A 12,764-nucleotide genomic window follows, 5' to 3' on the forward strand; every position below is an offset into this window, starting at 1 on the left:
GATGAGAGGGGCGGGGTTTCTTGAGCTGGTCAGAAAGTGTTTCGCCAATGGGTAGGCGTGGGCGTGTCCCACGCTGGAAACACGCGCCAAATTTCAAAGGCGCGCTTCCTTCCTCTGACTTTCCCGCCGTTATTCCCGGCGCTGGTGAGCAGCGGCGGCGGGGACGGTGGTTCCGTGAGCTCCGTGACGTCACAGCCGGGTTTCCCCTCTCGCTCTCTCCAGTGTCCTCCCTCCCTTCCCCCACTGCTGGGCACAATCTGAGGAGCTGGATTCCTGGAGCGAGAGGTTGTAGGTAGAGCAGCTGGAGCAGCTGACGTCAGCAGTAGTGGAAGCCACGCCCATTCTGTAGTTTTTGGGGTTCTTTTAAAGGGATAGGAGGATATGATGCTGTTTTAAAGGAACAGTTTGACCTTGGTGACCTGGAGACTTCTTAAAGGCAGTAGTTTTAGTTGGTTATAATATTGGGGGGGTGAGGTTAAAGGTCATCGCTATTGGCGATAATTAGACGGTCACCGTAACAGCCACCATGGTGGGGTCAGATGTGTCGCAGGTGCAGCCGTGTTTCCAGCTGCTTCGTATGGGCTCCGACCACGGAGCGGTCCCGTCCTCTTCACAGGACCTGTACACCTTCCTGCCGGACTCCTCCCGCTGCACCTACCGGCTCGGGGCGCGGCCGGACCTGTGTGACGTCCCCCTGCCCGGGAAACCCGGCGTCCAGGCGGAACTCCACGCGGAGCGAGAAGCGAGCGGAGACTGGCGGGTGAAGCTGGAGAGCTGCTCCAACTGCGGTGACTATCTCCGTGTGTCTCTCTCATCCGTCTTCTCTTTTAGGCTTTGTCTATGTAGATGGCGCCACGCTGACGCGTTTCGAGACGTCCAATCCGAAACTGGATGTGGCGACCTGGAGGAAACCAACGTCAAGATCCTTACAGTGAAGTGCGACATCCTATGCGACCGCCGGCCATTAGGTCGTGGTGTAGTCACACGGTGCCCCGGTCCACCATGGATTACGCCGGTAGCTGCTTACGATAAAACCGTACACGGCCTGGTAGAGATGTGAAAGTCTATTATCACGGCCTGGTCAGTAATCTGCGGACGGGACAACCCCCTCCTATCCCTGTCATTGGTCGGCTCTTCTGGTATGACATCACGCCGTAACGATGACTTCACACCAAGCCGGCCAATCAGAAGAACTGATGCCAGGAAGTAGGCGGTTGTCAGGCTTCCTGTCCAACAGCCACAGATTACTGACCGGGGCACTGATTCGCCCCATAGTCCATGTGCGGACTCCAGACCTCACCTGATCTCACCGGTGTGCACGAGGCTGTAAGTTTGGGTCAAGAGATCCACAGGCAGTCCTAGGCCACGTTCACACTTTCAGTATTTTCTCAATATTTCACATCAGTATTTGTAAGCCCAAACCAGGAGTGGGTGATAAATGCAGAAGTGGTGACGTGTTTCTGTTATACTTTTCCTCTGATTGTTCCATTCTTGATTTTGGCTTAGAAATACTGACCAAATACTGAACGTGGCCTATGCTGGGATTCTGCATGTATTATATTATGTGCCATACGTGAAGGGGTGGCCCCTGTGTCATAGTATACAGCTTCACTGAAGTGAGGGGCCGAACTCGGAGTCGCTACCCCCTTCTAATTTTTCCTTGCACGGTCTCACTCCCTTACAAATGTAAGGACTGACTGTGAAAGGGCTGCCTCACTGAAGGTGCCGATGCTAAATGTAAATGCTGGTATAAATATCATGTGAGAATATCCCTTTAAAGGGGTATTCCCATCTCCAAGATCCTATCTCAATATGTAGTAGGTGTAATAATAATAATATTATTAGCAAATACCTCCAATTAGAAGTGTAGTATAGCTTTCCGTTTTTTCATTGTCTCTTTCCTCATGTGCAGGACCTTAGGTATCCATGGTTACGGCCATCAGCAATGAGCTAACTCACTATATCAATGGTCGTAACCATGGATACCTAAGGTCCTGCAATGCCTGCCCATGAGATAAGTGACACAGAGAATCAGAAAAACCATACTACTTTTCTATTTGGAGGTATTTGCTAATATTATTATTATTACACCTACTGCATATTGGGATAGGATCTTGGAGATGGGAATACCCCTTTAAGGGTATTTTGTCATCCACATAGATGGATATTGCTGTGAAGCGCCTGTGAACACAAGCACTTTTGCAATTTACGGTTTGTTAAAATTTTTAGTCTTTCCTGAGATATTAACACTTTTGTTTACAGCTCATCACCTAGGAGACCGACCACCGCTGATAGCAGAACAAGCACAGAGCTTACCAGCTCTTTTCTATTGAGCTTGTAAGCACTGTTTTGAAGTCGGCCTGGATCGCTGTGATTGTGGTCTGTCACTTTATAATGTCTGCCAGTTTCAGCGCAGCGCTTACAAGCTACAGGGCAGCAGTCGGTTTCCTAGGTGACGAGATGTAAACAAATGAGAACTGTTAATTAGTGATAAGCGAGTATGTTCGGTTAACCCTTTCGGCGAGTATACTCAAGTGAGTACTGAGTATCTTCAGCGTACTCGGTGATATGTTTGAATCACTCCCGTGTGCATGATTTGCGACAGTTTGACAGCTTTATTACATGGGAGGAATGCTTGTTTCTTATTCAAACATATCACCAAGTACGCTGAAGATACTCAGTACTCACTTGAGTATACTCGCCAAAAGGGTTAACCTAACATACTCGCTCATCACTAGTGTTAATATCTCAAGAACAGCTAAAAATTGTAATAAAGCGGTAAATTGCAAAAGTGCTTGGTTTTTCAAAGCCCAATGGTGATGGGAAAAGCCCTTTGAAGTTATCATACACTTACCGGTGCTACTGCTTTTACAGCAGAGATAACCGACCCGCCTGCTATAGTTGCATCCTATGCGGGTGCCTCTGTTCGTAGCAGGAATGTTATGGCACTTGTGTCTTTGTGAGTTCTCTATAAATGTATAGAAGCTCTGATATCCAAAGGAGTCGGGGTCCTTACTGCATAGATAAGGTGATCACTTGGTCTGACCACTGGGACCCCTACTCGCCTGAAGGAATGGGCTCTGAAATGCCCCTTCGGAAAATAACAAACGCTGCTCTTCCTTCCTTTGCTCCATTCATTGTCTATGGGACTGCCGGAGAGCGCTGTACTCTATCTGCAGTCGTCCAATAGAGAATGAATCCGTGTCACCGCTCTTCTCCAACAGGGCATTTCGGGGTTTCTTTCTTGGGATCGGCGGGGGTCCCAACGGTTGGAACCCACCGATGTGCAAGTTAAGAATTTAAAATGGCTTCTATACTTGAAGGGGTTGTCCAGCACTGCCTTTCCTCCACATCAGGAGGTAAGTGGCTGTGATAACGTTGCGTATTTCTGCCGGGACGCGTGCACGATCGATGCGTGTTGTGCCGTGTCCAATGAAGCGACTTCTGTTGAGGTTTCTGAAGGTCCATCATGCTTTGTCACTATATATGTCACATTTACTCTTTTATTTATTTTTTTCTTCATGTTTGCTGCCCTCGCGCCTTTCCTCCTATTATTCCCCTGCGTTCTCTTGCACTTAAAAAGGTTGGTCCGATTTGGAAAACTATGGCTGCTTTTTTGCAAAAAATAGTGCCACATCTGTCAGTAGGTTGTTTGTGGTACTGCTTCTTAGCCCCATCCATATCGGGAGTGGAGTTGCAATAGCAGGCACAACGCGTGACGATAATTTTTGGCACAACTAGTGACTATAATTTTTGGAGAAAGCAGTTTTCCTAATCCAGCACAACCCCTATCAGACACGTGGCATACTGATGTTCCCTTTTATATTTTTATTCTAGGTATTTACATCAATGAGGTTCAGCTCCAGTGTCGTCAGAGGATAGAGCTGTCGGACGGAGACCTTCTCCGCTTCCAAGAGGGTCCTCCTTCACTGTCGCCTCCTTCTGCATCCCCCGACACATACTTTCTGTTCCAGCGGATTCGCGTGCGTCCTTTGGACTTCTGCGCCATCACATCACCACGTGCCCAGGCCACTCCTTCCACCGGCTTCACCCCCGTACTAGGAACGCGGCGGCTTGGAGGGGAACGCGGGGCCTCTCCTCATTACACGACCGGAGCCACCGTCATCCTCAACTCCATTGGTAGCATCAGCAAGATGAAGCGTGAAAGGATGCACAATGGCGGACTGATAGGAGGGACAGTAGAGCTGACCAAGCCGCCGACTCCAGATTTACCGCTGCCGTCTCGTACGGGTTTGGAAAGAAGGAGAAGCCGCAGGAAAGCTCAGCACAAGGTCCTCTGTGAACTGGAGGAAGATGAGGAGCGGCAGGTGGAAGATGAAGATGAAGATGGAAAGAGGAAGAAAAAAAGAGGAAGTCAGAAGGAAGATGAAAAAGGGATGGCACAACAGGTGGAAATGGGAAGGTGAGGAGAGTGCTGTTTTTAAGGAAAAGTTGTTTGTTTGTTTTTTTAAAACAAACTTGAGCTTTACTCGCCCTCCCTAGGTCCTGTGCTGAGTCTTGGCAGCTGCTCCTAGTGTCTTTTATTGTCTGCAGCGCTGACGTCCTGTCGACAGCACTGCAACCAATCTGTGAGCTCAGAGACTGTGCTCAACTTGACAGCACAAGCTGTTCAGCGCTGCTGAGCTCACAGATTGGCTGCAGTGCTGTCGAAGTGACGTCAGAGCAGCAAATGATAACAGACACCGGGAGCAGCAATGGAGACACACCTCTGGACCCAGGGAGGGTGAGTAAAGCCATTTTTTTTCCTTTGCAGCCAGAGGACTGAGGTTTTCTGGAAACTCCTTTAAATTTAATTTTAAGCTTTGTGATAAATTCAAAAACCCATCGGATCCTTCCCTAATCCCGAGTTGGGGTTTATGCACACGGCTGTTATTATACATAGCCAGGGTGGGGGGAGATCTCCATACAAGCCCAATGGCATTCACTGCCGTCTATAACCTCTCACTGCCCGAGCTGTGTTCAGGTCTTTCGATACCTAGTGGAAACCATCAATATGTTTGTCAGAGATCTCCTTTAATCCCGGAAGGATTTTTTCCCCAGATTTCTGTGTAGAGCATGGTGTAAAGACAACGCATCCCAAAATGCATAAAGCCAGGAAGGAATCCTTTTTGCTTTTAGTTATGATTCTTAATATGTTGCACCATAGATCAGGCTCAGAGAGACGCTGTAATAAAAGGGCCAGTCATGCCCGCCGTGCGTGGCAGGAGCCACCGGACATTACTTGCACTATTTTCACTGATACACGTGCATGCTGGGATTTTTAGGTCTGTGTGAACGGAGGCTACAGTGGGTCCGTGTGACGTCCATTGTGCTCATCTGAAGCTGGTCGTGTTCACACAGCCATGTATTACACTATAAATGCTCCTGTTCTCCCATCCGAGTAAATTACTGGGTTATGCCATCCCTTTTTGATCAGCAGGACCCCTACTGTTCCTGAAAATAAAGGGGGCCCTTAATAGGTTTTCTCTGCACATCAGACATGGCTCCATTTAAGTGAGATTTACACTGTAATCTGCAACAATATGTCGGTATGAAACTTTGCAAATGTACTGATTTTTCATTCATGCATACGTGTGTTTTGCCTGCAGGCAGGTCGCTGTTGTCCTTTTTTTTCGCCTCCGTCCCTCGATGCCGTCTGAGGCCATTTTTGCTCATTTCACTTCATTCCTTTTTGCAGGAAGCCTCGTGGTCGTCCAAGAAAGAACCCAGCTCCTCCGACGGTTGTGTCCCAGACTGTCTCGTCCCAGACGGTCTCCAGTGCAGAACCTTGCGCCTGGCAATCGTGCTGCCTCCCGCAGGAAGACACTGTGAGCTGGGTGCAGTGCGACCGCTGCGACTCCTGGTACCACGTCGTGTGCATCGGCCGCAGCCTGACCTCCCTGCAAGACACAGACTTCCACTGCGGCTGCACGTGACCTGTGAGCGCTAATTTCTTTTCCCACCATCCCTTTTTTTTAATTTCTCTGTATTGTGAGAGCTGCGGCCCCGTTCTTTTCCCCCCTGGGCTGCAGCACATTGCACATTACAACCGGTTTTATGCATCATTCAAGGCATTATTCTATCAGATCCGTCTACAATAGGGACATTATCGTACCCCATTCCCTTCATTATTTAACCCGTTTTCCTGGTCTGAGTCCAGGTCACTTTTTTTTTTTTTTTTTTTATTTATTTTTTTTATTATTCAAACGACCATAACGAACCCAATCGGACACATCAGCACCACTCTTTGCTAGATAAAGACTGGTAGAAAACACAGAAATATTTATATATCTTACCAATCATTAAAGAGGTTCTTGATGTTAAAGAGGGTCTGCGTTCCCCGGCTGTAGTTTATTTTTATTTTTTTTAATCAAACAATCTGTGCTTTACTCCCTATCCCCAGGTCTAGCGATGAGTCTCCACCACTGCTCCTGGTGTCTATTATTTGTCTGCAGTGCTGATGTTACATTTTAAAGCACTGCAGACAATCGCTGAGCTCAGCAGCTCTGCAAGAATTGACGGCACAATCCGCTCAGAGTTGCTGAGCTCACTGATTGGCTGCAGCGCTGTCAACATGGTGTCGCCGCTGCAAGCCATAACGGGCACCAGTAGCAGCAGTGGAGACTCAGCGATGGACCCAGGGGGAGGGGTGAATAAAGCACAGTTTGTTTTTTTTTCTTCAAACTGGAGCCGGGGGACTGGGGTTTCCGGAAATGGAAGACCCCTTTTTAAATCTAAGCTGATTCACCCTATGGTGAACGTGTGATGCTTTGTACAGGACTGGACACGAGGGGGCGCTGTGTATAAAAGCCGGCAAAAGTAAAATGTCTGTCGCTATCCGTTCACCAGAGAGCTTGATTCTGGGTTGTTGCTTAGAAAGTCTTAGAAACGCAACATTTATTGGATATGTGCACACAGGAGTCTTTTTGATGAGTTTTCAGAGCAGAAACTCCCAAGCATTTGGAGAGTTTCCACTCACTTTTCACTTGATTTCAGCTCCAAAAACTCAGTGCGCATATTGCCATTAAAAGACACAGGCCACTTAAGGAATTTCTCTCCTTTTATAGCAAATCTTTACTTGCTAAAATTGAAGATCATTTTTCCACTATAATTTACACTGTAGGTGGTCTTTCCCAAAAAGTGGAGTAAAAAGCTGCAAATTTTGCACAATAGAGACATGCTCCAAAATCTCCCACTTTTTTTCTGCAAGAAAACTGGAACAAGTCAATTATTGTCTCCCCATATTAGTTTAAAAAAATATATAATAATTATGAGGCCCAATAGCTCATCCAGGAGCCATTTTGCCCCATATAGAAGATATCTGGACTTTGTCAGTCTGCAGAGTCAGATAGGCAGCAGACTTTTCTGCTGTGGATTTGCATACAGAAAATCTACGTATTAAAGTAGCAGCAAAGTGAATGATATTTTAAGGAATCTGCTCTGCAAATTGGTCGGTGCCACATATAATAATAATAATTATTCATTATTATGCTGGGGTTAGAGGTGGTCGTTAAACTATTAATCAGTCCTTTAATGGTCTATTTTAGACAATGCGATCATATTATATCATTGTTCTCGGCAGCACGTCTTCTCTTTACATAGGACGATGTTCTGCCGGCTAAAAATCATCGCACCGGACGAACAAGTATTCGTTGGGGTGATTGACAGCCTGATAGTCAGGAAGGAGCATTAATAAGAACACCCAGATAAAACCAGCATTAGTTAATTTTTGTACAATTTTTCACAAGGAAATTCTCACATTTTTGTGCGTATTTATCACCGAGGAAAAGATCAAGGTTTTAACCCTACTAGTAAATTTTATAAGGAGGGGTCTAATGCAAGGAATTAAAATATAATTTCATTCCTCACTTCTGCGGTGGCCAAAAACAGGGTTATATAAATTAAGGGAAATATCTGCAAGAGCCAAGGAAAGAGCGGATCGCGTGATCTGTAAGGGTAGCTGTTGGTTTTTGTGGGTTAATGGTCATACTCGGTCCCGGAAAGTGTCCAGTCCTGAACCATATACACTAGGACTCTCACAAAGCTATAAATGACTGATGATTTTTATTATTTTTTTTAATTCCCCCCCACCCTCCAAATAAGTTATAATGTGAAATATTTTATTTAAAGGGTCATTCCCAATACAGTAAGTTCACCACTAGCTTTGGGATTCCCAGCGATCCTGGAACATGGCTCTGCAGCCCCGTCCTGAATGGAGCAGTGGAGATGCCCATGCTCGGAGCAGTGGAGTTGCTCATGCTCGACCTTTTCTGCATTCATTGTCTATGGGACTGTCGGAGGAAGCGGAGTACAGCACTCTGCTACTCGTCATAGTACCATAGTCAACCGAGCAGAGTTCCAGAGTCCTGATTGTCGGGATCGCAGAATAATGGTCCCAGCGATCAGTAAGTTAGTTCCTATCTTGGGACTAACCCTTTAATTTATAGCACATGGGACACATGATAAAAAAAAAATTAATAAAGTGAAGCGCCCTCCTCATGGCTGCTTTGCATGGGAACATGAGAATATTTTGTGAGCAGTTCAGATATCCTCCATATAACAATTGCATAATAAAATCTTTAGCGTAGATTTCCACAATCCGTTTGGATTTGCTGCCGATTTTATTCAGGTAATTTTGAAGCAAATCTGCTTCAAAGTCCATATTGTTTTGTCTGAGGTGTAAAATTATGTCAAGTGTGAATCCAAACCAATTTACATTCCCTGCCATAGAGTTCACTAATAGTAAGTATTCCGGCTGCCTGCAGCCACCACTAGGGGGGGCTCACTATATACTCAGCTATTTTTTTGCCAGATTCCAACAGATTTTGCACAACTATTGGTAATTTTTTCTCAAATTTTACACCACTCTTGACAGTTTCTTGGAAAATGGGCTGGGCTTAGTATGGGGAGAATGGAAATTTTATTAGTGTGTTCCTCCATTGATTTCAAGGGTAGCGCTATGAATTTATCTAATATAAATTCCTCCTAGTGTTAGCTGCAAATAGAATGACTCCGTGGCTGTGTTCACACAACCGTACCCGTAGTACACAATTTTTTTGATTACAATCCACGTTACAGACGCAATTCCCAGCCCAATCACTGGACTCTTGACCTAAACTAAACAGTTGGTTGAATAATGTTTTTTTTAATTTGCCCCTATTTGTGCTGGATTCAAGGGATTTTAGTGTTTTATTTAACAAAAAAAAAAATGAAATTACCTGATGAGGAACCACAATTTGTTAATGTTTCCTTAGCTGGCTGGAGAAGCATATCAGCAGGCTCTATGGTACAGAGAGCTATGGGGGCAGCAGGGTATCGTCTACTTCCTCGGGTGATTGTACTTTTGTATTATTTTTGCACTTTTTATAGTAATTTTTCTCGTGTATTCGCAAGTATTAAAAAGGTTGTCAACCTTTTGGGTCAGTGTTGTTATTACCTAAAGGGGTGTTCTCATGTTATTAAATTGCTTTAGTTAGTTAGGACAGCTTAAAAATAATCAAGTCCGCAATTGACCTACTGCTGTGAGCGCTTTTATCTTGCATAGTGTACAGCTGGATTCTAAGGAGCTTGGCCACCAGAACCTGCCAGAGTGTACACAGTAGTTGCACTCCAGCCGAGGAGATAGCTGACTGGGATGTTAGGAATTCTCTCCAGCCCATTGATTTCTGTACAGCAGTTAGCTGCTCAACTCCCTCCTTCTCTACTCCTCAGTCCTCTAAAATCATTGGCATCAGAAGTTTCCAGAGCAGATCACCTAATCATGGCTCTCACTGTCCAGATCTGTGTGTTTGTTCAAAGACCCTGTTATTTCTATCTGTATATACAGTGATAATAATGCAAATTTAAGAACACACACTGATAGATCATTAATATGTAGTAGCGTAATAAAATTCCTGACCAGAATGAGCTGCTCAAGAGACAACTTGATAATACAGTAACATGGAGCAGCAGTGCATATGATCCCAATGGTCAGGACGTTAACCTCTATCATTGGGGAATAACTTACAATCCTGAGAATATCCCTTTAAGGAGAGCGCACTGGCACAGCGGACATTTGGTGTGCGGCAGAAATTGTACAGAAGAAATCTACATATTCAGGATTTTGTGTCCCCCACCCCCCAACTTTTCCCTTTGTTTCGTTCAGTGGTATTAAATGTTTGTAACTCCCTCTCAAATTTAATATATGTTCCATATTTTGGGTGGGCTGTTCCCTTCCTATGAATTGCAATAAACAAAGCACTATTTACTAAAAATTTGCCTGTCTCGTGTTTCACATGTTTCCTTCATGTGTATTATTTAGTTGGATGACACTAAGGTATGCCAGTGTGAAGTCTCATAAACTCTTTAAAGAATTGCTCCAATCAAAATGTAAAAAAAAAAAATTAAATATATTACATGGTGCAGCGCCACTTTTTTCCATTACTTTTTATTAGAAGGTACTCCGTAAAAAATACTGTGGGAGTTTGTCATTTTACAGTGGGGGGAAAAAGTATTTAGTCAGTCACCAATTGTGCAAGTTCTCCCACTTATAAAGATGAGGTCGGCCTGTAATTGACATCATAGGTCGACCTCAACTATGAGAGACAAAATGAGAAAACAAATCCTGAAAATCACATTGTCTGATTTGGAAAGAATTTTTTTTCAATTTTTGGTGGAAAATAAGTATTTGGTCAATTACAAAAGTTCATCTCAATACTTTGTTATATATCCTTTGTTGGCAATGACAGAGGTCAAACGTTTTCTGTAAGTCTTCACAAGGTTGGCACACAATGTTGCTGGTATGTTGGCCCATTCCTCCGTGCAGATCTCCTCTAGAGCAGTGATGTTTTGGGGCTGTTGCTGGCAACACAGACTTTCAACTCCCTCCAAGGGTTTTCTATAGGGTTTAGATCTGGAGACTGGCTAGGCCACTCCAGGACCTTGAAATGATTCTTACGAAGCCACTCCTTCGATGCCCTGGCGGTGTGCTTGGGATCATTGTTATGCTGAAAGACCCAGCCACGTTTCATCTTCAAAATCTCACGATACATGGCCCCATTCATTCTTTCATGTACATGGATCAGTCGTCCTGGTCCCTTGGCAGAGAAACAGCCCCAAAGCATGATGTTGCCACCCCCATGCTTCATAGTAGGTATGGTGTTCTTTGGATGCAACTCAGCATTCTTTCTCCTCCAAACACGCTGAGTTGTGTTTCTACCAAACACTTCTACTTTGGTTTCATCTGACCATATGACCTTCTCCCAATACTCTTCTGGATCATCCAAATGCTCTCTAGCAAACTTCAGACGGGCCCGGACATGCAATGGCTTAAGCAGGGGGACACGTCTGGCACTGCAGGATTTGAGTCCCTGGCGATGTAGTGTGTTACTGATGGTAGCCTGTGTAACGTTGGTCCCAGCTCTCTGCAGGTCATTCACTAGGTCCCCCCGTGTGGTTCTGGGATTTTTGCTCACCGTTCTTGAGATCATTTTGACCCTACGGGGTGAGATCTTGTGTGGAGCCCCAGATCGAGGGAGATTATCAGTGGTCTGGTATGTCTTCCATTTTCTAATTATTGCTCCCACAGTTGATTTCTTCACACCAAGCTGCTTGCCTATTGCAGATTCAGTCTTCCCAGCCTGGTGCAGGGCTACAATTTTGTTTCTGGTGTCCTTCGACAGCTCTTTGGTCTTCTCCATGGTGGAGTTTGGAGTGTGACTTTTTGAGGTTGCGGACAGGTGTCTTTTATATTGATAACAAGTTCAAACAGGTGCCAGTACTACAGGTAATGAGTGGAGGACAGAGGAGCCGCTTAAAGAAGAAGTTACAGGTCTGTGAGAGACAGAAATCTTGCTTGTTTGTAATTGACCAAATACTTATTTTCCACCAAAATGTGAAAAAAATTTTTTCCAAATCAGACAATGTGATTTTCAGGATTTATTTTCTCATTTTGTCTCTCATAGTTGAGGTCGACCTATGATGTCAATTACAGGCCGCTCTCATCTTTTTAAGTGGAATGGAATATTTGCTAAAAAGAACCGCAATTCCCTTCAAGAAGTAAGTGTTATGTGAAGGTCTAAGCTGTCTGAAGTAGCGCTAGTGTGAGGCAGTATTGTACTAATTAGGTAAACTCGTTCAACGTTATCTATTAGGCCAGTGGTTTAACCCCTTTCCAACCCTTGCCGTATTAGTACGCACATTTGCGTACCCCCGGTTCAGTGAGGGCTGCTGCGCTGAGCCCTCACTGAACCGAGCACATGTCAGCTGATTCTTACAGCTGACATGTGCCCGCAACAGCCGCGGGTGGAATCGCGATCCACCCGCGGCTGTTAACATGTTAAATGCCGCTGTCAATCTCCGACCGGCATTTAACGCGTGCTTCCGGGTTGCGCGTCATAAGCCCCGCCCATCGGCGACCCCATCACGTGATCGCGGGTCACCGATGGGTGGGCATGAAAACCCAGGGTCTGCAGCAGACGCCTGTGGTTGTCATGATCTCGTCGCTATGAGCGCCACCTAGTGGTCGGCGCTCATAGCACAGGACCATTTCTGCTATATGCAGGGGATCTGCTGATCCCATGTATGTAGCAGAGACGATCAGACAACTGCTGCTTCTATAGTCTCCTATGGAGACTATAGAAGCATGCAGTAAGTGAAAAAAAAATGTTTTTAAAAATATAAAAAAATATAAAAGTTTAAATCACCCCCCTTTCGCCCCATTCAAAATAAAATATAAGAAAAAAAAACCTACATACAGATATTTGGTATCGCCGCGTTCAGAATCG

At 45.2% G+C, this 12,764-nt stretch overlaps 1 protein-coding gene across 1 annotated transcript; it reads left to right on the forward strand.

The window, feature by feature from the left end:
• The first annotated feature begins 81 nt into the window (after window positions 1–81).
• On the forward strand, window positions 82–9,416 carry TCF19 (transcription factor 19). Its single transcript, XM_073641757.1, has 3 exons — window positions 82–788; window positions 3,838–4,423; window positions 5,699–9,416. Exons 1-3 carry the CDS (start codon window positions 527–529, stop codon window positions 5,934–5,936), a joined length of 1,086 nt encoding a protein of 361 aa, XP_073497858.1. The 5' UTR covers window positions 82–526; the 3' UTR covers window positions 5,937–9,416.
• The last annotated feature ends 3,348 nt before the right edge of the window (window positions 9,417–12,764 follow it).

This window comes from Phyllobates terribilis, unplaced genomic scaffold (genome assembly GCF_046119375.1).
Source record: "Phyllobates terribilis strain yellow unplaced genomic scaffold, ASM4611937v1 Scaffold_7__3_contigs__length_470593459, whole genome shotgun sequence".
Taxonomy (NCBI): Eukaryota; Metazoa; Chordata; class Amphibia; order Anura; family Dendrobatidae; genus Phyllobates; species Phyllobates terribilis.